Source organism: Mytilus californianus, unplaced genomic scaffold (assembly GCF_021869535.1).
Source record: "Mytilus californianus isolate M0D057914Y unplaced genomic scaffold, xbMytCali1.0.p SCAF_2, whole genome shotgun sequence".
NCBI lineage: Eukaryota > Metazoa > Mollusca > Bivalvia > Mytilida > Mytilidae > Mytilus > Mytilus californianus.
Window position 1 is genome coordinate 128211728 of NW_026262668.1, and position 24175 is coordinate 128235902.

Here is a 24175-nt window from a genome sequence, read left to right on the forward strand (position 1 = left end):
ACAAAAACAGTTGAATAATATCTTGCTAACTTATATATAAGTATGACTAGGTCAATATTTCTGCACAAATCATACTAGAAAGTAAAGCAGACAACGTTAAGGTTTAACTATTTTAAAACTTGTATTAAGTAAATGTAACTTTAATTTTGAATTATTCACTGCTGCATCATGGCTATATGCTAATAGTCTCATTTCTATACATTTTAATTTTAGATAATTTATTTGTAAATTTTAGCTGCTGGGTTAAAAATATCGGTATTTACGAATGGATATTGTACATTCCAAACCTCATATGCATATTGGTAAGTTTAAGATAATAATTCATAAGAATTGGTATGCTCCTTACATAAAAAATGTTCCAACTGAGATATAATGAAGAACGACTGCAATCCACACTACATACGTTTTACTGTCATCAGCACGATTTGGTTGACCGACACGATATGTCTGTGTCTTAACTGACTACCGACATGTTTTCGCAGTCTTCGTTTTAATATATCTGAATAGTCGTCTACCGATTGTGTCCTATTCTCGAATGTGACATTTTGTCTTAGTGTTGATTCGCTTTTCGACGTACCCTTCTTGTTCCAATTGGAGTTCATGCGATGCCCTCAATTTTTGTTCTGTTTTGCCTTGATTTGTCTTTTTTAATCGACATATGAGATTTGAATATCGGTAAACTACTGTTGTGTATATTTATGACGTCTGTATTCTAGATCCGTCTGAGGTTTACTGATTTACCAGTCTTATTCAAAAGTTGAAATTGGGCTTTGAAATAGTTTTCAGTTGCTATGAGTTATCTTTGGCAATACAATTTTTTTTTAGACCTCGAAGTTACTGAAAGATGGTTCAAAGCCAATTTAAACTATGAATATACCATGTTTTTTTACAAGACTAGAATATCAATCAATACTTTAACGGATATTTTGTAAAGACGTCATTGTGTTGTGCTGTTACATTACTGACCCAGTTAAGAGGGATTCACGCATTTTAAATCCCGCCTCATCCTTATGTGCCTCTCCCAAGCCAGAAACCTGTAATTCCGTGGCTGTAGTTGGTTGTTGTCCGTCATATCTGTTTGTTATTGATTATTGTAGTATAATTCAGGCTGCTGATGTTCTTTTGTTTTCATTTGTTTCACGTTCTGTCATATCAGGACTTTTTTTGCTCAATATACGGTATTAGTATTGTTCATTATTTGAGTACATACGGTTTTCACATATTTTTTATTTGGTCTATGGATAGTTTTTCATTGGCAATTGGTACCCTGCCAGTGAATATGACGCAAAGAAATATGTTTGCTCCTTACCTGAGAGAGAGAGAGAGAGAGAGAGAGAGAGAGAGAGAGAGAGAGAGAATGGTAGTTAAGCGTTATTCAAGCAACCTTGCTCTTGAAAATGATATCTATTAGTTGGGGGTTTTTTTTCAGACCCAGTTCATGGGGATAAATTTTCTGTTCGCTGAATCATCGTCTGTATTACCGATAATAAATTCGTTTATTTCAGTTAAACCTGATATTTCTGTGTAGTATTATTAGGATAATGTTGACCAGACTTCAAAGTCACCCCAACGAACCAAGTAACTACAGGTAAAATTCAATATACAGTATAAGTCAGATGCTTGTATAATCGTAGTATATTTGTTTCAGTATCTATATTATCAATACATATGGTTTACTGTTATGAAAATAGGGAAATGCTTCATTTCCATATATCATTGTTACTTTGATGTGACATATAACTTATTGTTGGAAATTATGGTCTCTATATTATAGATTAAGTAATTGGAATTACCCTTCAGAAATCTTTCAAAAAATAGTTTAAAGCTGTCATAGATCAATGTGACTTTCAGGATCACCTTGTCAGCCGTCGTCCTTCATACATACTTGATTGTGAAATTTAGAATTTGGTTGTTATGCTAGCTCTTTTCTAGCATTTATTTAATTCCCTTTCAATATTTCCATGAATTTTTCACATATGAATCTTTTAAATTATTTCAAATACTAAGTTTGTACCCCAAACATTGTTGGCTTTAGCCAGATTACAATTCTTTATGGAATGTTTGGTTACATTCTCTTCAACTTCATAATTGATTTGGTCTGAAAACTATATTGATTTGAGAGCCAATAATGAGTCTTGTTTAGCCGAAATGCGCATCTGGCGTACACAGTATGGTATCTTAGATGAGGTTTATCATTCTCTGTTTCATCTTTACTGCAGTTAATAAATGCAGTGTTATCAGTGTCAATAACCGTTTAGTGAGAGGTAAGCCAACGAATTCACTTCAATCGTAATATATCTCTTATGATGTAGAATAAAACCCATAGGAGGTGCAATACACTTGTGATTGGAGAAAGGGGATAGCAAAAAATGTGAAAGGTCATATTTTTAACGATTATACCCTTCTGCAGTCAGTTTATTTTTGATTGTTTACTTTACAACTATTTTTCAAATATACTCTAAATATAGTTGGTGTATTTTTGAGTTACGTTTGGTAAAACATAATTTAAAACAATGTTGACCCGTAAACAGGTGATACGAAATTTGAATTACATAACAATGTTTATGAATGAAAGATATGCACGACATTATAAAATTAACTTTTCGTATTTGTTTGCTGAAATTTTATTCCCTGGAAGTTCAGTGACTCATTACAGGGGAATCCAGACTAACGCTGTAATCTGGGTAAAATGTCATACAGCAAATGTGCAATATCAAAATTTTGTTTGATTTTAAAAAAGTAATGATAATGATATTAATAAAAAAAAACACCGTATTTCCTTTTTGATACAATAATACGAAAAACGTTTATGATATTGCAAAGATAACCTTTGTTTTCAATTTGCCGATTCAGAGTAGTTGTCAATGAAATAAGGACAATGTTGTCATTTGTCATGTTTTAAGAGCTGTATAGGAAAAAGCTAAGTATACCAGTGTTGTCTTTTTTTTCGTTGCCTAGCTATTAAAAACTTTAAAAAGTAAGAAAAGGTTAACATCCGAGGATGTGAAAATCCATTTATTTTAATTTCGTAACAAAATTTTACGAGAAAAAACTTTTTTTAAAAACAGGTTTAACCAACCGTTTTCTTTGGAAAATTACGGTACCAAGTCAAGAATATGACAATTGCTTTCCGTTTGTTCTGTTGGTTGATATGGTCGAATGTGTGTTTTTGTTAAGTTTTATAGACTTTCTCCTTTTCGAATTTGCCTTGGAGTTCAGAGTTTTTGTTAATACTTTATTTTTGACAAAAGACAATACGCGTTTTACATTAAAAATTGTGCACACCTTTTTGTCAGTGTTATTGTTGGTTTCAATATAAACTATTTTTCAACTTTTTTCATAAACAGCAAATTATATTTGCAATAAGGAATTTTGAATCCGAAATTAAAAGGTTTTGATGTATTTACATGGTAGTGTTTTTGTTCATAACTATTATTATGACTATTTCGAAATTTTATGTATACGCGTAATACCATTGATAAGAAAACGCGCTAGACCTGCGTGGTCGCAGGAGACAGCATTTTCTCATGGTACTTTACTATTGTTATTTACTATATCATAGTCATCTAATTGATATAGACTTTTTAAAATAAATAAAATAAAATAAACATTATAATCAATTAGGAGTGCACTATTTTATCAGACAATTTATTTTAGACGTGGTCTTAAAGCGACATTCCTTCTGGTTCCATTGTTCGGCATTCAGTTATTCTTCATCACATACAGACCACCAGCAGAAAAAGCAGATCGTCTTCTATATGAAATTGTATCTAAAGTCATCATAGATTCTCAGGTATATTTCATAGAAAAATATGCGCCTTATTAACATTGGTTATTTTAGATTCCGCTTGACAAAAACAAATACCACTTTAAAAATTGTATGAGTCCGAAGCGCTTTTTGAGGTTTACCTCAATTAGGAACGCTCAAAGCCAAATATTTGAAGATCAAAGATGTATAAGTACCCAAACAAGTGATGAACTATATGACCAAAAGGGCCCTAAATCCATCTTTGCCTGAGGAAGTCTGAACCTTAGTATCTTGATCTTTAATACATTTATAAAAGGTATAATGAGCTGCTGATACCCTCGGGTACTAATAGTCCACCAGCAGCGGTATCTAAATAAAATTAGCGGTAGAAATTTTGTATGATTCAAAATTTGCACAAAACTACCATCTGATGGATAAGAATTTTAATAACCTTTGGTGTTGTATTCTTTCGTAATTTGTCCATTCCCTGGGAGGTAAAGATTTTAGCATCTCGTTTCTATAGATTGCCATTTAAGATCGTATGATTTTCGTTGCAAATTGTAGAATTTGACTGAAAAATTAAAAAGAAAATCACCGACACATATTCAAGTCAATCAAATTAAAAATCAGAGTGGCTTTGTTAACGTCATTGGTTCTTTTAAAAATTTATTATTTTATGAAGTTTGTAATAATTTGGTCATACTAACATTAATTTTAATGCACCAGGTGCACATTAAGATATTTAATGTCTCATCAGTGATACTCGAGGCCAAAATATCTTATAATTCAAAACTTAATACAAACGTTGAAGATATGATAAAACAAAAAAACGATCAAAAGTATTGCCATACCCAGACAAGGATTCAGAGCAGAGCTGTTCATGAGGGATATACATTCCTCATGAACAGCTCTGCTCTGAATGAGGGATATACATTCCTAAATTTTAAATAATTTACAAAATATTTTAACACCAAGTTTCAATACATCGTATTAAATTGTGTAAATGAGGAGTGTTTAAAATCATTATACATATGAATTAAACATATTCCAATTATACAATCCAAATTATGAAACATCAATAGAAAATACCTGTCAATACAACACGTTATAACATGTGATTGATTTCATTCTAGCCTAAAATAGAAATAAAATGTTGTCTTTGGTTTTACTAATTACTGTTCAAATCTTTTTATCATTTTGTACAAATTTCGATAACTTAAAGTTACAGTCCAATCATTTTTTTTTTCGATTGCATAACATATTCTATTAAATTCGAGTAATACTTGAAGGTTACACCATCTTTTTTTCTTTTTGTAAGCATAAAATCATCACGATTGTAATGAAAAATAAATCAAATTACATGAATGTTCAAATATACGCTTTTATGTCTAATATTTCTCGAAAGTCTATGAACGTAGAATTGAAGTATTGAAACGAAATTAAAAATTGATAATCCATTTTCCAAAACCATTGTTGGAATCAGGAGAGAAAAAGAATCAAACATGTCATATTCATGTTTTATTTGGTATATGTGATAAAATATTAATTCACGCATCAATAGTGAATTTTTACTTTGGTTTGCATTAAAATTCTTAGAAAAACATGTTCAGCTTTAAATTTTACACCAGATAATTTACTTGTATTCCTTTTATTATCCTTCATTTAAACTAGTTTTACATGTAAATGGCAGTAGTGACAGAAATTCTTATTCACTGATCCTTATTTTAAATATCCTTCATTTAAACTAGTTTTACATGTAAATGGCAGTAGTGACAGAAATTCTTATTCACTGATCCTTAGTCTAAATATCCTTCATTTAAACTAGTTTTACATGTAAATGGCAGTAGTGACAGAAATTCTTATTCACTGATCCTTAGGCTAAATATCCTTCATTTAAACTAGTTTCACATGTAAATGGCAGTAGTGACAGACATTCTTATTCACTGATCATTAGGCTAAATATCCTTCATTTAAACTAGTTTTACATGTAAATGGCAGTAGTGACAGAAATTCTTATTCACTGATCCTTATTTTAAATATCCGTCATTTAAACTAGTTTTACATGTAAATGGCAGTAGTGACAGAAATTCTTATTCACTGATCCTTAGGGTGAATATCCTTCATTTAAACTAGTTTTACATGTAAATGGCAGTAGTGACAGAAATTCTTATTCACTGACCCTTAGGCTAAATATCCTTCATTTAAACTAGTTTTACATGTAAATGGCAGTAGTGACAGAAATTCTTATTCACTGATCCTTAGGCTAAATATCCTTCATTTAAACTAGTTTTACATGTATTTGGAAGTAGTGACAGAAATTCTTATTCACTGGCCCTTAGGCTAAATATCCTTCATTTAAACTAGCTTAACATGTAAATGGCAGTAGTAACAGAAATTCTTATTCACTGACCCTTAGGCTAAATATCCTTCATTTAAACTAGTTTTACTTGTAAATGGCAGTAGTAACTTTAAACTAGCTTTACATGTAAATGGCAGTAGTGACAGAAATTCTTATTCACTGACCTTTAGGCTAAATATCCTTCATTTAAACTAGCTTTACATGTAAATGGCAGTAGTAACAAAAATTCGTATTCACTGACCCTTAGGCTAAATATCCTTCATTTAAACTAGTTTTACATGTAAATGGCAGTAGTAACAGAAATTCGTATTCACTGACCCTTAGGCTAAATATCCTTCATTTAAATTAGTTTCACTTGTAAATGGCAGTAGTAACAGAAAGTTTTATTCACTGACCCTTAGGCTAAATATCCTTCATTTAAACTAGTTTTACATGTAATTGGCAGTAGTGACAGAAATTCTTATTCACTGACCCTTGAGTAAATATCCTTCATTTAAACTAGTTTTACAAGTAAATGACAGTAGTGACAGAAATTCTTATTCACTGACCCTTAGGCTAAATATCCTTCATTTAAACTAGTTTTACATGTAAATTGCAGTAGTGTCAGAAATTCTTATTCACTGACCCTTAGGCTAAATATCCTTCATGTAAACTAGTTTTACATGTAAATGGCAGTAGTGACAGAAATTCTTATTCACTGACCCTTAGGGTAAATATCCTTCATTTAAACTAGTTTTACATGTAAATGGCAGTAGGTACAGATATTCTTATTCACTGACACTTAGGCTAAATATTGTTCATTTAAACTCTGACCCTTAGGGTAAATATCCTTCATTTAAACTAGTTTTACATGTAAATGGCAGTAGTTACAGAAATTCTTATTCACTGACCCTTAGGCTAAATATCCTTCATTTAAACTAGTTTTACATGTAAATGGCAGTAGTGACAGAAATTCTTATTCACTGACCCTTAGGGTAAATATCCTTCATTTAAACTAGTTTTACATGTAAATGGCAGTAGTTACAGAAATTCTTATTCATTGACCCTTAGGGTAAATATCCTTCATTTAAACTAGTTTTACATGTAAATGGCAGTAGTAACAGAAATTCTTATTCACTGACCCTTATGCTAAATATCCTTCATTTAAACTAGTTTAACATGTAAATGGCAGTAGTGACAGAAATTCTTATTCACTGACCCTTAGGCTTAATATCTCAGACAATTCGGACGTACAAAATCTATAAAGTGTTTATTTCATTGACTAGCTCTTGGTCGATACCGCTGATGATAGACTGTTAGTCCCCGAGGCTATTATCAACTTAGTAGATTGTGCTTCGGTACTGACGTGATTTATAACATCTTCTTATCTAAAGTTCCAAGTTTATAAATTAAGAAATTATTAAGAAAGTGTGGTTCCAACTCCCTCAGGCAAAAAAACATAACCAAAAAAAAACCGAACTCCATAAACTGACAAAATTAAATGTGAAACTTTATCAACCAACGGAACGAATGGAAAACAACCATCACTTTCCTGATTGGAGCAGACATTATATGAAGAAAATGGTGGATTAAACCTGGTTTTAAAGCTAGCCAAACCTCCCTCCAATATGACAGTTGTTTATAGTTCCGTTCTATTGACAAAGTGAGTGAGCAACCCAAACAGAGCAAAGTATGTTTGTTATACTTTTTTTTGCCTTTGATGAATTTTGCTAATCTGTTCAGGTCCTTTTTGGTCATATTGCCTTTAACGTTACAGCAAATTTACGAATCCCTGGCTTTCAAATGTTTAGGTTCGAGCATTCCAGATGAATGTGAATCCAGAAAAGCGCTTTAGACACTCAAAAGTTAAAAAATGTTTATTCCAATTTATACGTATCATAAAATTATAAATTTACCTTCAGTGATAGTATAAGTTCTTTTGAAACTCGTTAAAATTATCTGGGCTTTGATGATATAAATGTCTAGATATAGAATTTCGAAGTTTCCAAGATTCTTGCAGGTTGATATATGAATAATATTTGTATTAAAAACAGAAGGTATGGTAAGGCCAATTATTTGCCCCTTGAGTTCTAAAATAAATTAACTTTGATAAATCTACCAAGATAATATCCTAAAGATGTTCATAAAATATCAGACATCAGTACCAATACTTTTGGATTTTGTCTTACATATTGGCATAAGGGCTTTAATTTATTCCATTTAGTGCAAAGCTGAACAAACGACCAAACTAGCCTCATTTTGAAATATTATCAGTCATATTTAGAAATAGCCAAGACTTATTATTCTCAACAAAGATATTTTGCTACCAGATGTATTATACAAAGATGTTAATGTGTGTACAATAGAAATAAGAAGATGTGGTATGAGTGCCAATGAGACAACTCTCCATCCAAGTCACAATGTGTAAAAAGTAAACAATTATAGGTCAAAGTACGGCCTTCAACACGGAGCCTTGGCTCACACCGAACAGCAAGCTATAAGGGGCCCCCAAAATGACTAGTGTAAAACAATTCAAACAGGAAAACCAACGGTCTAATCTATATAAAAAACGAGAAACGAGAAACACTTATGAACCACATCAACAAACGACAACCACTGAAACAGGTTCCTGACAATAACTTTTTTGGGCTTTCCTGTCTCATTTCTGTTTTGTCCAAACACTAAGCAAGGATTGTCATTTTATGTCATAAATGTCAATTACAAAATGTTAATGACAACATGGTAAATTCACAAGTTACCAGTCTGCCCTAAAGTGTCCAGATTCAACCGTGTCATTTGACAATAAAAGTAGCATAATTTTGAAAGGCTTGAATAAGTTTACTATTTTGAAATTTCAAGGGCCAAGTTATTGCTCCTATTATACCTACTACTTTTGCAAAAGGAACTGAAAAATATCGCAGGACTAAAGCAAGCATTCCGTTCATACAATCAAAATAATGCAACATTAAACAACACCGATCAAATTAAACTATTTTGTTTTCGACAGACATTTCTCTGCAGAAATATCGATCTCTGGTTCCCAGACTTTACGTACTATGAGTAGATCTTATGAATTGGTGAAACTATAGAATATATAATTTAAGAACATAGATGCCAAATCATTTATACAAAGCGCTAACCTACATTTTCTTCTTAAGATATGATTATTGAAAGAACATTTGAAACCTAATAATTAACACACTCAGTAGATAAGTGATCAGTAACAACAAATGAAACCTCTTTGTCGTAAAAAAAAAAACAAATATATAACAATACTTCAAACGATTCAAATTTGTTCGCCACTTCATCTTATTCTAATTTTGATTCTGTATGAATCAATGCTAGAAAAAAGTCTTCCTTACTTTTGATTTGTTTTTTTCTTCTTTTTAACAGGGATCCCTAGTGTCATTAATATTTTTCTACATGAACGCAGAAGTGAGTATTTCACATGATATAATTTCAGTATTATTTATCGTAATGTTTAAAAAATGAAACTGCCTGATAAATCTCGTTTCATAAGGGAATTAGCAAAGACAATATGATTAATGAAATACATTGGATATTGGAAATAATTTTGAAACTGATCACAACTGCAAAGTTAAACAGGTACTTTTTAGCTCACCTGGCCCGAAGGGCCAAGTGAGCTTTTCTCATCACTTGGCGTCCGTCGTCCGTCGTCGTCCGGCGTCGTCCGTCGTCGTCCAGCGTCGTCCGTCGTCGGCGTTAACTTTTTACATTTTGAACTTCTTCTAGAGAACTACTGAATGGAATGAAACCAAACATGGCATGAATGTTCCTTATGAGGTGCTGACCAAGTGTTGTTACTTTGTAGCGGATCCATCATCCAAGATGGCCGCCAGCGGGGGACTTAGTTTAGCATAGGACCCTACGGGAAATACATACAAATGTCTTCTTTTAGAGAACCACTGAATGGAATGAAACCAAACATGGCATGAATGTTCCTTATGAGGTTCTGACCAAGTGTTGTTACTTTGAAGCCGATCCATCATCCAAGATGGCCGCCAGCGGGGGACTTAGTTTAACATAGGACCCTATGGGAAATACATACAAATGTCTTCTTTTAGAGAACCACTAAATGGAATGAAACCAAACATGGTATGAATGTTTCTTATGAGGTGCTGACCGAGTGTTGTTACTTTGAAGCCGATCCATAATCCAAGATGGCCGCCAGCGGGGGACTTAGTTTAACATTGGACCCTATGGGAAATACATACAAATGTCTTCTTTTAGAGAACCACTGAATGGAATGAAACCAAACATGGCATGAATGTTCCTTATGAGGTGCTGACCAAGTGTTGTTACTATGAAGCTGATCCATAATCCAAGATGGCCGCCAGCAGGAGACTTAGTTTAACATTGGACCCTATGGGAAATACATACAAATGTCTTCTTTTAGAGAACCACTGAATGGAATGAAACCAAACATGGCATGAATGTGTCTTATGAGGTGCTGACCGAGTGTTGTTACTTTGAAGCCGATCCATCATCCAAGATGGCCGCCTGCAGGGGACTTAGTTTAACATGGGACTCTATGAGAAATACATACAAATGTCTTCTTTTAGAGAACCACTGAATGGAATGAAACCAAACATGGCATGAATGTTCCTTATGAGGTGCTGACCAAGTGTTGTTACTTTGAAGCCGATCCATAATCCAAGATGGCCGCCAGCGGGGAACTTAGTTTAACATGGGACCCTATGGGAAATACATACAAACGTCTTCTTTTAGAGAATCACTGAATGGAATGAAACCAAACATGGCAAGAATGTTCCTTATGAGGTGCTGACCAAGTGTTGTTACTTTTCAGCCGATCCATCATCCAAGATGGCCACCAGTTGGGGACAGTGTTTAACAAATGACCCTATGGACATTACATACACATGTCTTCTTTTAGAGAACCACTGAATGGAATGAAACCAAACATGGCATAAATGTTCCTTATGAGGTGCTGACCGAGTGTTGTTACTTTGAAGCCGATCCATCATCCAAGATGGCCGCCAGCGGGGGACTTCCTTTAACATAGGACCCTATGGGAAATACATACAAATGTCTTCTTTTAGAGAACCACTGAATGGAATGAAACCATACATGGCATGAATGTTCCTTATGAGGTGCTAACCAAGTGTTGTAACTTTGAAGCCGATCCATCATCCAAGATGGCCGTCAGCGGGGGACTTAGTTTAACATAGGACCCTATGGGAAATACATACAAATGTCTTCTTTTAGAGAACCACTGAATGGAATGAAACCAAACATGGCATGAATGTTCCTTATGAGGTGCTGACCAAGTGTTGTTACTTTGAAGCCGATCCATCATCCAAGATGGCGCCAGCGGGGGACTTAGTTTAACATAGGACCCTAAGGGAAATACATACAAATGTCTTCTTTTAAGGAACCACTGAATGGAATGAAACCAAACATGGCATGAATGTTCCTTTTGAGGTGCTGACCAAGTGCTGTTACTTTGAAGCCGATCCATAATCCAAGATGGCCGCCAGCGGGGTACTTAGTTTAACATAGGACCCTACGGGAAATACATACGAATGTCTTCTTTTAGAGAACCACTGAATGGAATGAAACCAAACATGGCATGAATGTTCCTTTTGAGGTGCTGACCAAGTGTTGTTACTTTGAAGCCGATCCATCATTCAAGATGGCCACCAGCTGGGGACAGTGTTTAACAAAGGACCCTATGGACAATACATACAAATGTCTTCTTTTAGAGAACCACTGAATGGATTGAAACCAAACATGGCATGAATGTTCCTTATGAGGTGTTGACCAAGTGTTGTTACTTTGAAGCCGATTAATAATCAAAGATGGCCGCCTGCGGGGGACTTAGTTTAACATAGGACCTTATGGGAAATATTTACAAATGTCTTCTTTTAGAGAACTACTGAATGGAATGGAACCAAACATGGCATGAATGTTCCTTATGAGGTGCTGACTAAGTGTTGTTACTTTGAAGCCGATCCATCATCCAAGATGGCCGCCAGCGGGGGACTTAGTTTAACATAGGACCCTATGGGAAATACATACAAATGTCTTCTTTTAAGGAACCACTGAATGGAATGAAACCAAACATGGCATGAATGTTCCTTATGAGGTGCTGACTAAGTGTTGTTACTTTGAAGCCGATCCATAATCCAAGATGGCCGCCAGCGGGGGGACTTAGTTTAACATAGGACCCTAAGGGAAATGCATACGAATGTCTTCTTTTAGAGAACCACTGAATGGAATGAAACCAAACATGGCATGAATGTTCCTTATGAAGTGCTGACCAAGTGTTGTTACTTTGAAGCCGATCCATCATCCAAGATGACCACCAGTTGGGGACAGTGTTTAACAAAGGACCCTATGGACATTACATACACATGTCTTCTTTTAGAGAACCACTGAATGGATTGAAACCAAACATGGCATGAATGTTACTTATGAGGTGCTGACTAAGTGTTGTTACTTTGAAGCTGATCCTTCATCCAAGATGGCTGCCAGCGGGGGGACTTCCTTTAACATAAGACCCTATTGGAAATACATACAAATGTCTTCTTCTAGAGGTGCACTGAATGGAATGAAACCTAACATGGCATAAATGTTTCTTATTAGGTGTTGATGAAGTGTTGCTACTTTATTGCAGATTTACTGTTCAAGATTGCCACCAGGATTTTTTATTAAATTACAGGGCCAATATTAAACCAAACTTGGCCTCACTCATTATTAGGGTATCTGTTATGATTTTAATCTATTTTAACATGATTTCCAAAACCAAAGTAGAATCAGGTGAGCGACACAGGCTCTTGAGAGCCTCTAGTTTGTTTAGGGGCCAGCTGAAGGACGCCTCCGGGTGCGGGAGTTTCTCGCTGCATTGAAGACCCATTGGTGGCCTTCGGCTGTTGTCTGCTCTATGGTCGGGTTGTTGTCTCTTTGACACATTCCCCATTTCCATTCTCAATTTTAACTTTACTAAATATGAAAAAAGATTTAATTGGACTCTAAAGAAATGTATCTTTACTTAACTTTAGCAGACGTTTGATATCATTTTTTTCATTCATTTTTTCTTCAATTTTTTCATATAAATGTATATCGTTGTTGCTTCACTGATAATTAAAATTTTCTCATCTATATATATATATACCTATTCTATAAAAAAATGTTTTTTAGGTGCACACAGCATTAAAGTACCAGCTTCGTGTAATCCATTTACAGTTTCCGTATAAAACAAAGAAAAGTATCTCTAAGAACCAGTCTGCGACACATATGTCTTCAATACGCCAAACAAGCCAAAAAAATGGATGTTATAATGGTCCTAAATTTGAGAAAACCGTTCATATCAATGGAGATGTTAAAGAATATGTATTTTCATAATCCACCGAATTAAAACTGTATCAGAAATAATCCGAAACCTATAAAAATATATATATTTTTTACATCACAAATATTTCAGGTTGCATTGAATAAGATGTTGTTAATGGTGTAGAAAAAATTGACAAACTGCTTTAAATACAATTTTGAGCACCTGTGTTTACAAGTCCTCAATTATTTTGTTCGTCCTTTATTATAACTCCCTCAGTCAAACCTAACATTAGCAATTAGTAGCAGTAGTAGTAATTGCTTTTTGTCAATCCTTTCTTATTTATGTTAATAGCGCTTTATTAAATGTTATTGTTTCTACAATGTCATGTTTGTTCCAAGATGCACGTAGAGGTTTTCAACAGAGAAATGAGTCATCGGCGTTCAAGAGTTGTTTTGATGACCTGCTTGTACTTTATACTACATATATAATTTGTATCATTTTTTCACTCGTTAGTTCATGTTAGTCTTCTGAACCCTTGTTATACTAATGGTATTTTTTTCATTCAGTCTACTGTTGCTCGTTGTCTTTGAACCGTTTTTCTTCTTCAAATTATCTCGACTCATCGTTTCTTCACTTCCTTAACAATCGTTGTTGGAATATTAAACCTTGGATTGGTTTTCATAAATAGTGGCAATTTTTAGAATAAATTAATATAAATGATATGATTTATGTGTGCACAAAACATGTTTAAAGGCGTCTAGCAAATATCGGGAATGAAAATCGTTAATGCCTGATAACATTGGTTAGGTTGTTTTACGAAAATACATATTCACGTGTTTTGTCATCTGTTTTGATAGCCTTCTTAGGTTTGAAAGCTTTGTTATATCCATTCATTTGAATATGTGAACGAATGTTTGTAAGCGATAGGTGACTGGTGGAGAAATTGTTCACAAAATCTCGTTGGTTTCCACGAGTACAGGGTAATTCAGTGACATGCCAAAAATGTTTCAAAGATGAATGTACCTAAAGTAAAAAAAAATAAAAATGTTACATATATGGATAAGCAAGATAAAACAGTTTGTAAGATTCTTGGTTAGGCATGTTAAAATTTTTTGCACCAAACGTCATTGAAACTTGTTTTTTTCTACTTTATTATTTTTATTTGTCTTATGTTAATATTAAAAAAATTATAAGGGATCAGACAATGATTCACATGAAGATTCATATGAAAATAAATCATGGAAACAATAAATGCTTAATATCGATGACTTATGTTAATTCCTATTGATTATTTTATTAATCTTTTTTTTTTCACTCTGTCTTGCGACAACATTCTTCCTTACAGAGTTCTTCCTGGGTTTATAAATGTTCACAATATGTATATCTTTGTGATGATAAGTTGTGGCAGAATATGTTTGTTCTATTTATCATTTCGGCACTTCGCTTTGTATAAGGTTTTTTTTTAATTAACAAGACTTAACAAATATAACAGAATTTAGTTCCATACTGTTTTTAGTTGCAGTTAAATTATGAATATTCCAATAATTAGTAAATTTTAATTAGTAAGTTTATTTCTATCGAGTGTTTTTTTTCTCAGGACATCTTAATTGACATGCATATTTTATTCATAATTAATTTACAAACAATTCGTCTATAAATCTATTTTACTTATAGTGGCTACTTTGTTTCTTATATAGTCTAATCTTTCTTCAATATTTCATCAAAAGAGATTAAAGTCGATACTTTCGATTATTTGGAAGACGATACCGCTATTGTCAATGCAAGTAAATATACAAAGCCAATTCTAACCAATGCGCGACGTAAAATGATATTGAATGGAGAGTTCATTCAATCATACGAAGAAAATTATAGGCAGAAAATATCGAATGATTTGTGAAAAAAAATCCATGTATCGAACATGAGGACAACACCCAAGCGAGATAAAACAAAAACAACAAAACAGGTGAATAGACTTGCAAACAAGAGGCTCTAAAGAGCATGTGTGTCTCACCTAGGTCTATGTATATTTCAAACAATGGACACTCTCAAATATTGTGAACAAGTATAGAATTCATGACAAAAATCTTTTTTTAAGTTGATCTTGTATTGCTAATAACTTTTTCTCTTATCATTTTTGTTTTTGCCCAAAACACAAAAAAGAGTAAAACATCGTCTAACATTTTACAGTTTTCAAGATAATGGTCAAAAACGCTAAATGGAAAAATTATTTTTCAACGTAAAAATTTCTTTATTGCATATTTCCTATAACAACTTACTAAGTTTACAGATTTTAACTTAGTATCCCTCAGGTAAACATACCTAATAGTTAAATGGTAAAAATTGTCATTAAAGAACAAACTCTCCAATAAAAGTCAACTATTTCGGCCATGTTTATTTATTGGTAGATCTTGTCTTGTTGATAATTTGTGTTTTCAAATTGCCTATCTTGGACAACTATACGGTATCGGGTTTTCTCATTGTTGAAGGCCGTACGGTGACCTATGATTGCCTATATCCACTTATTTGAACTCTGATGGATAGTTGTCTCATTTGCAATAATACCAAATCTCCCAATGAGAAGTCGTCTGATGATATTGGCCATATTTGCCATGTTTTACTTGTTTGTAGATCTTGTTTTGCTGATAATTTTTGCTATTAAAAGTTTATCCCTGCCTATTATAGTTATCAAGATAATAGCCAAAAGTGATAAAAATGGTAAAATGGTCATTAAAGAGCAGTACCTCATTTGAAAAGTCGTTTGACATTTTGCGTTACAAAATTGCATTTTACCCCTATGTTCTATTTTTAGACATGTCAGGCATGTTGGTTGGAATACGGATCATTGGACAAATCTTTTAACTAGATACCCCAATGATGATTGTGACCAAGTTTGATTACATTTGGCCCAGTACTTTTAGAGGATGATACTTTTGTGAAATTTAACGGACGACGACGAAGGACGACGGTCGCCAAGTGATGACAAATGCTCATTTGGACCTTTTGAGTGAACAATCCAATAATGTTATGGGTTACGGAATAAATCTCACACTTTCTAAGATCGTTCTTATTCCGTATTTATTGATTGGCAGATTGTGTGTTTCACGTCTAGTGGCAAGTGTATCAAGGACGATAACACATTAACTAATAAATTGATTCGCCGAGCGCAGCTGGATACGACCGCAGAGGTCAAACCCTGAACAGTTGGGGCAAAAATGGACACAATATTCGCGCTTGATACAGGTCTGAATTTGGATTGTAATTAAATATTTGACACAGAATAACTGTAGTCAAAGAACTTAGAATTGGTTATATGATTTGAATTTATATTCATTTTTTTGCTTTTCCTGCAATACACTATGCTGTTGCAAATTGACCCGCCCACCCCTCAAAAAAAAAAAATACCCCTCTTTGTATTTGCTTTTGTGCAATACACTATGCTGTTGCGAATTGACCCCCCCCCCCTAAAAAAAGTGTCCCCCCTCCCCCTCGCAATTTCTTTTTTACTCCCCCCCCCCCCAATTTTTTTCACCTCCCCCACCTTTTTCCAAAAACAAATTCTTTCCCTCAAGATATGGTCATAATCTCCATTCAAATTTCCAATGGAGTTTGCAACCATAATTACCCATTTAAATACACCATTAAAAGTCTACAAATAGAAAATGACATGCATAATCATGACTAAAATTAATATTCCTTAACCAGCATTTTTAAATAGTAACTTCTAAAAATAAATTGACAGCTAATCACCTCAAGACAATACAACATTTCTTTATACATAATTTAAAAGCAGTGTAAGGGAGGTAATCCAAACATAACATTGTACTTTCTTTTAATTGTCCATTAACCAGGAAACCCTTGTTTTCCCCCTTTTTTGCCCCTAATTCCTAAACGGTTTGAGCCATAACCCCCCAAAGCCAATTCTAACCATCCCTTTGTGGTATGTAAACTTGTGGTATAATTTCAGAGAGATCCATACACCGTTCCACAAGTTATTATCTGGAAACTAGAAAAATGCTAATTTGGGCCCCTTTTTTGCCGCTAATTCCTAAGCTGTCAGGACTTTAACCCCCAAAATCAATCCCAACCTTCCTTTTGTGGTTATAAACCTTGTGTTTAAATTTCAAAGATTTCTTTATACATTTATTAAAATTGTTGTCCGGAAACCATATGTCTTCGGACGACGCTGACGACGACGTGATACCAATATACGACCGCAAAATTTTTTGCGGTCGTATAAAAACAAATATGCGACTCCTTCGAGAATTACAGTGGATAATTTGGATTACAATAGGAAATGGAGGGAATGTTGGAAAAGCGTAGAAATTGTGTCTTGTAATAGGTCAGTTACGGACCCTCAAAGAATTTATCAATATAATTCTTTTATCTAATGTTTATGAAATGTAACGGTGCAGGTCCATATTTACCTTAATTGTGACATGTGTTACTGATATTTTTTGCTTGTTAACCTAGTATTATCAAATGACTTGGGTTTTTTTTATCAGCAACACCTAGGGTTTCACCAGTTGATAAAACAAAAACAAATTGGTATCATTATCAACGATCAGAAAAAATGTAATATCTGTAATATGACTGAAATAGGCGATAAATATCATTACATCATGAAATGCCCTGCTAAAGAAACGAAAGAAAAAAATTCCTTCCATTCTAGTATTACATAAGAGAAAAAACCAATAAATTTCACTTTCTGTTTAATACAAAAATATTTTCATGTTAAATAGACTGTGTAAATTTATTAGTATAGTAAATGAAAAAGTCCTTTTTTGTGGACATTTTATTATATATCTATTTTTATCTTTATTTATATTATATTCATCTTTATTTTTTTTTTCTTCTATTTTTTGTATTGTCCATTTTATAAATGTACTCCATGTATAACCTTAAGCATTGCATGTTAAATTATTATGTTTCCCTCTCTGCACCTTTGTCAATTGCTTTTAGAGTATCTAACAACATGAGAATTTTCCACAATGCGATCTAGTTTTCATGGGTAACATATGTTTTTAGATATACACAATGGTGGCCAAGGGTAATTTTGAATCAGTGAGTGGACAGAAAAAGATGAAAAGCTTGATAAAAGGTTATACAGCGCTTGTTTTTTTTTACTCTACTAGTCTAGAGTGTACCGGATGGTGGTTATCAAAAGCATGTTTTAATGTGCACTTTTAACATATCACACTTTTTGCAATTAATATGATAGTGACTTTTATCTTTCTAATAAAAAAGTTTTACACAGGAATTCTTCATTATGAATAGAAAACTAAAGTTCAAATTCCAAGGTAATCAATGTATACATTTTGTTTTAAAATTTCTAGATCAGGCAAAGTTTAGTTGGTTTATTTCCTCCTCGTTTACGTCCTTTTGAGCTCAGGCAAAGTGAAGATGGTTTTAATTCTCCATTTATGTCATTTTGATGCTAGACAAAGCCTAGATGATTTTGCCTCTCCATTGAGATACTTTTGGGATTTGTTCTTCTCGTTAGCGTTTTATGACTTTGACGTCGTTTCAATCGTTTGGTCTTTAGTGTTATTGGTGAAGGTTAATTCCAAATACAGTTTGTGTGCACTCCAAACATAACATAGGTGACTTTTTGTAATGTATATACTGGTGATTGTTACTATTTCCTTGTTGGATCTTTTAAATGATTGAAATGAATTAAATTTTTCACCGACTCTTACTATTGATTTGCTCAAACGTGACGAGACAACAGCAAAGTTTTACCCTTTCTATAACTCACTTACATACATGTACATTGATAATTAAAAAAAGAAATTGTTACCTCTGAATTCATATAACAAAAGACCAGCGATACTAATGTTCCCTGAAAACAAAGAATATGGTGTTAATATGGATATTTTTATACATTGGATTAGTGAATATAATAAACTTAACTTCCTAGTCAGTTCTTCGTTACGAAAAGAATTGATAACAGCAATAATCATTGAAGTATTTTCAGTGATGAATGAACAACCAGTATTATTACTTATTAAGTTAATATAACAGAATATAGAATTAATATATGATGATATTTCGACAATCAATTATTCATATCTTTTCCAAATTATTAGTTCTTCAATCCATATTCTATGTTCTAAATATTATTATCTACGGATTAAATTTATATCAATTCAAATGTTCATAAATGATTTCTTTTCTGTCGTTACACTGTCAGCACGTTCTAATGGAAAATTACACATACTGTCACTGAAAGTTTGTCTACTTTTGTTAAAAGTTAAACTCCTTAAAATTTATTTAATTTGTACTTTATATGTTTGGTAATGTTGTCAAATTAACTCTTTCGTTCTTTTTATCGTAAACAAACCTTTTCCCCAAAACACCACTAACAAATTTGAAAAAAAGTTTTACAATGGAGTTTTGATTCTTCAACATTAAACTTTGATTTACACGAAAGCACAAGTACACATAATTCATGGATATTCAAATAGATATTGTGAATAAGTGGACACAATTTAAACCTAAAAATGTTTGACTTCATTATTTGTCTTTTAAATTAACTTTTATTCATTTGCATTTTTTGGGAGTCAAGTCATAGTTGTGTATATAAAAAAGAAGATGTGGTATGATTGCCAATGCGACAACTCTCCACAAGAGACCAAATGACACAGAAATTAACAACTATAGGCCTTCAACAATGAGCAAAGCCCATACCGCACAGTCAGCTATAAAAGGCCCCGAAATGACTATGTAAAACGATTCAAACGAGAAAACTAACGGCCTAATTTGTGTACCGCAAAAAATGAACGAAAAACAAATATGTAACACATAAACAAACGACAACCACTGAATTACAGGTTCCTGACTTGGGACAGGCACATACATACAGAATGTGGCGGTTAAACATGTTACCGGGATCCCAACCCTCCCCTAACCTGGGACATTGGTGTAACAGTACAACATAAGAACGAACTATAAAAATCAGTTGAAAGAGGCTTAACTCATCAGATGAATAAAAATACAAATACTACAAATACAAGTGGACGTGGCCGGGTACTTGTACATCCAAACAACAAAAAGACACTAATTACAGATCTGAGAGTACTCGCAGTTACTGACAGCTAGTTCAATGCCACTAACAACTAATAAAAATCCGTACACATCCAACATTCAATGGATTTAGTATCAATTTTACATGGGTAACCAAACATTTGAAATCGATATTTGGCACTCGAGTAAAATAATGATTACATTAAAATAAATTTTACTACGTTCGTTGGTGATGTCTGGAAAGAGTGTACCGTCTTTTCAGGCAGTCATTGGTCGAGTTGTCCTTAGAAATAATATAAAAACCAATACCGAGGTTTCTCTTCTCAAAGAGCATTATTTCCTTTTATTGTATAAAAATTAATACTAGATGACCACAATTTCGCAGTATAACTGAGATATAAAATATGCTGGAAACATTTGCTTATATATCAGTAGAGGTAAGAGATATCATGACAAAGCTGTTGAAAATCGAAGTAGTATCTTTTTCTGTAGATTTCATAAAAAAAAGTGCACAAAACCGATTCAAAGTAAAACTTATTTAGCAGCCATTTTTCATTTTGGAAACTAATTTTGGTCATGCTTAAAGTTTTTACGGTGATACAATGGAAAAAATGGATCAAAATCCGAATAATGATTAAAGACGACTACTCGGAACTCGTATCATCTAGGTCAAATCTCATTTAAAAACTTAGGCCAAACTTCTCTTATATTCCTAGAAAAAACAAACTCATCAAACCTAATAGAAGTTTATATCAATATCTGCAAAAACGCTTGTCCGGAAGGAGATTCGAACTTAGTTTGTAACATCTTATGATATGAGTATCAACCAATTCCTTTTCAATTCATCCAGGAATTGTAGAAAAAGTGCGAAAAACTGATATTTTCAAGTAATTTTCTATATCCTGGGGCAAACACTTCTGAATGAATCGGTCAACGGGAACAAAATTCGAGCATTATGTATAAGTACTTATAATATGACTTTATTTTTGATATCTAATAAATTGATTGAAAAAATGCGGCTGACTGATATGTTCAAACACTGGTATTCTTATGTCCTAGGGCCTAAACCTCAACACAATCGCTCAACCGAATCTTAATTCGAACTACTTATGATATGAATATATACCATATCCTATTTGAATTGAGAGAAAGCAAGAGGCTCTCAAGGACCTGAATCGCTCACCTGTATTTCAGAGGAGAAGATTTTTAAATGTTTTGCAAACTTGATGAACAAATTGTGTAAAATTGTCTTTAAAGGGCAATAACTCCTTAAGGGGTCAATTGACAATTTTGGTCATATTAACTTTTTTGTAGATCTTACTTTGCTGAACATTATTGCTGCTTACAGTTTATATATATCTATAATAATATTCAAAATAATAACAAAAAACTGCAAAATTTTGTTAAAACTACCAATTCGGTGGAAGCAACCCAACAATGGGTTGTTCGATTCGACTGATAATTTCAGGGCCGATAGATCTTGACCAATTAAACAATTTTACCCCATGTCACATTTGCTCTAAAAGATTTAGTTTTTGAGATATAAGCCAAAAACTGCATTTGACCCCTATGTTCTATTTTTAGCCATGGCGGCCATGTTTGTCGATGGATACAAACTTCGGATACAATTTATAAACAAGATACCCTAAGGAACATTTAGTTAAAGTTTGAAGGTAATTGGCCAAGTAGTTTCAGAGGAGAAGATTTTTAAATGTTAGCAAACTTGATGAACAAATTGTGTAAAATTGTCTTTAAAGGGCAATAACTCCTTAAGGGGTCAATTGACAATTTTGGTCATATTTACTTTTTTGTAGATCTTTCTTTGCTGAACATTATTGCTGCTTATAGTTTATACATATCTATAATAATATTCAAAATAATAACAAAAAACTGCAAAATTTTGTTAAAACTACCAATTCGGTGGCAGCAACCCAACAATGGGTTGTTCGATTCGTCTGAAAATTTCAGAGCTGATAGATCTTGACCAATTGAACAATTTTACCCCTGTTAGATTTGCTCTAAAAGCTTTAGTTGTTGAGATATAAGCCAAAAACTGCATTTGACCCCTATGTTCTATTTTTAGCCATGGCGGCCATGTTTGTAGATAGATAAAAACTTTAGATACAATTTATAAACAAGATACCCTAAGGAACATTTAGTTAAAGTTTGAAGGTATTTGGCCCAGTAGTTTTAGAGGAGAAGATTTTTGAAATAGTTTACGACGACAGACGACGGACGACGACGGACGCCAAGTGATGGCATAAGCTCACATGGGGCCCTTCGGGCCCCGGTGAGCTAAAAATGCGGTGAACTCAAAATTTTCAAGCAATTTTTTTAAAATATGTGATAAACTTCGCAAAAATCGCCCTATCGGTACAAGAAAAGATTTAATAAAAAAAAAAATGAGGACAACGGTCTAAAACGGAAGGCTAGACGGAGTACAAACTAAAGTTTCTTTTGCCATTAACAACATGGAACAAATAAAACACGGCTACTAGAAAATGAACTAGATAAAGACGAAATCTATTAACATAACTGTTGAGAAATCTTTAAGATGACAAGTCTAACAACGTCACATAGTGTTGTCATCATGCGTGAATTATCTCATATTATTATAACTATTTATACACTATTTTCTGATAAGTGTTAATTCTTATACATTAAAGTTAAGATACTCTAGTGTAGAAACATTACATACATCTTTAGCCTAGTTGAAATTTAATTTACCTGAGAATCAATAATGAATTTTGAAATAACTTCGTATGGAAATCTGTATGCTGTTTCCTCTGGCGGTCGGTAGATAATAAAGAATAGCTGAATACCAAATAATGGTACCAGTAAGAATGTTGCTTTGATCCCACGTCTGAAATGAATTTGAAATCATTTTTAGAAAATCACACAGAAATACAGTCAATCCCAACAAAAATACTCTTCCTATCTTTGTTCTACTCCCACTGAAAACTTTAAAGGTCCTAATAAAATCTGTTACTAACAAGAAACTATAATTATAACAAGTGCTTCTAATATCGTCATTATTATCCGTTGTTTCACACTCGGAAGCTTCATGGTTAGAAAATGTACATGACCGATGGCTTACGGATTTGGTGATGTCTTAGATTTAGATAAGAGTCAATTACAAATCCACTACTATTTGATAACTGATCACCTGATATTACTTAACAGCGTATTTTATAAGAGTAACAAGACGGGTGTCATATTTAAAACATGATCTTATTACCCTTCCGGAGAACCTTGTTTTTATGGGGTTTGTTTTGCTCAGTTATTTTTCTATTTTGTTCTAGTTTTCTATGTTGTGTTTGGTAGACTGTTGTTTGTATTTTGATCAATTTTCGTTTTTTGTCATGGCATTGTCATTTCGTTTTCGACTTCGAGTTTAAATATTCCTTTCCTATCTTCCGCCTCTCTTTTAGATGACTGAGTATATATAAAGAAACAACATTCGGTGATTCTTCTACTAGACATTCTTTGAAACAAAACATAAAAGTTTGAACACTAACAATTAGAACAAATCTTCGTCAGACAGAAGATTTTTAGATCAGTCAATTATGATCAGGCAAAATTTAAGAATAAAACTGTTCTTACGCACTGTCAATCAATTGTTTACTCATGACATTCTTATAAAATAGAAGGCAATTGGAATTTGAAACTATCTATAGTATAAAGCGTTATGTATACCAACTAACGTACTATATTATTACATCCTGTGTCATCAAGATGTCGTTTGGTAATT

At 33.1% G+C, this 24175-nt stretch overlaps 1 protein-coding gene and 1 long non-coding RNA gene across 2 annotated transcripts in view; one reads left to right on the forward strand and one right to left on the reverse strand.

Moving 5' to 3' along the window:
* LOC127727808 (calcitonin gene-related peptide type 1 receptor-like) overlaps positions 1-9578 on the forward strand; it is a 49975-nt gene extending 40397 nt beyond the window's left edge. The window contains exons 8-11 of the mRNA XM_052234925.1: positions 236-302; positions 1506-1588; positions 3658-3793; positions 9480-9578. Coding sequence (XP_052090885.1) covers positions 236-302; positions 1506-1588; positions 3658-3793; positions 9480-9578 — 385 coding nt within the window. The remainder of the gene's footprint in view (positions 1-235; positions 303-1505; positions 1589-3657; positions 3794-9479) is intronic.
* Positions 9579-13274: 3696 nt separating this feature from the next.
* On the reverse strand, positions 13275-23367 carry LOC127730985 (uncharacterized). Its single transcript, XR_007995408.1, has 3 exons — positions 23152-23367; positions 19199-19240; positions 13275-14424 (listed from the first exon to the last, which is right to left on the reverse strand). It is a non-coding gene; the product is annotated as an uncharacterized LOC127730985 (long non-coding RNA).
* Between the last annotated feature and the right edge of the window lie 808 nt (positions 23368-24175).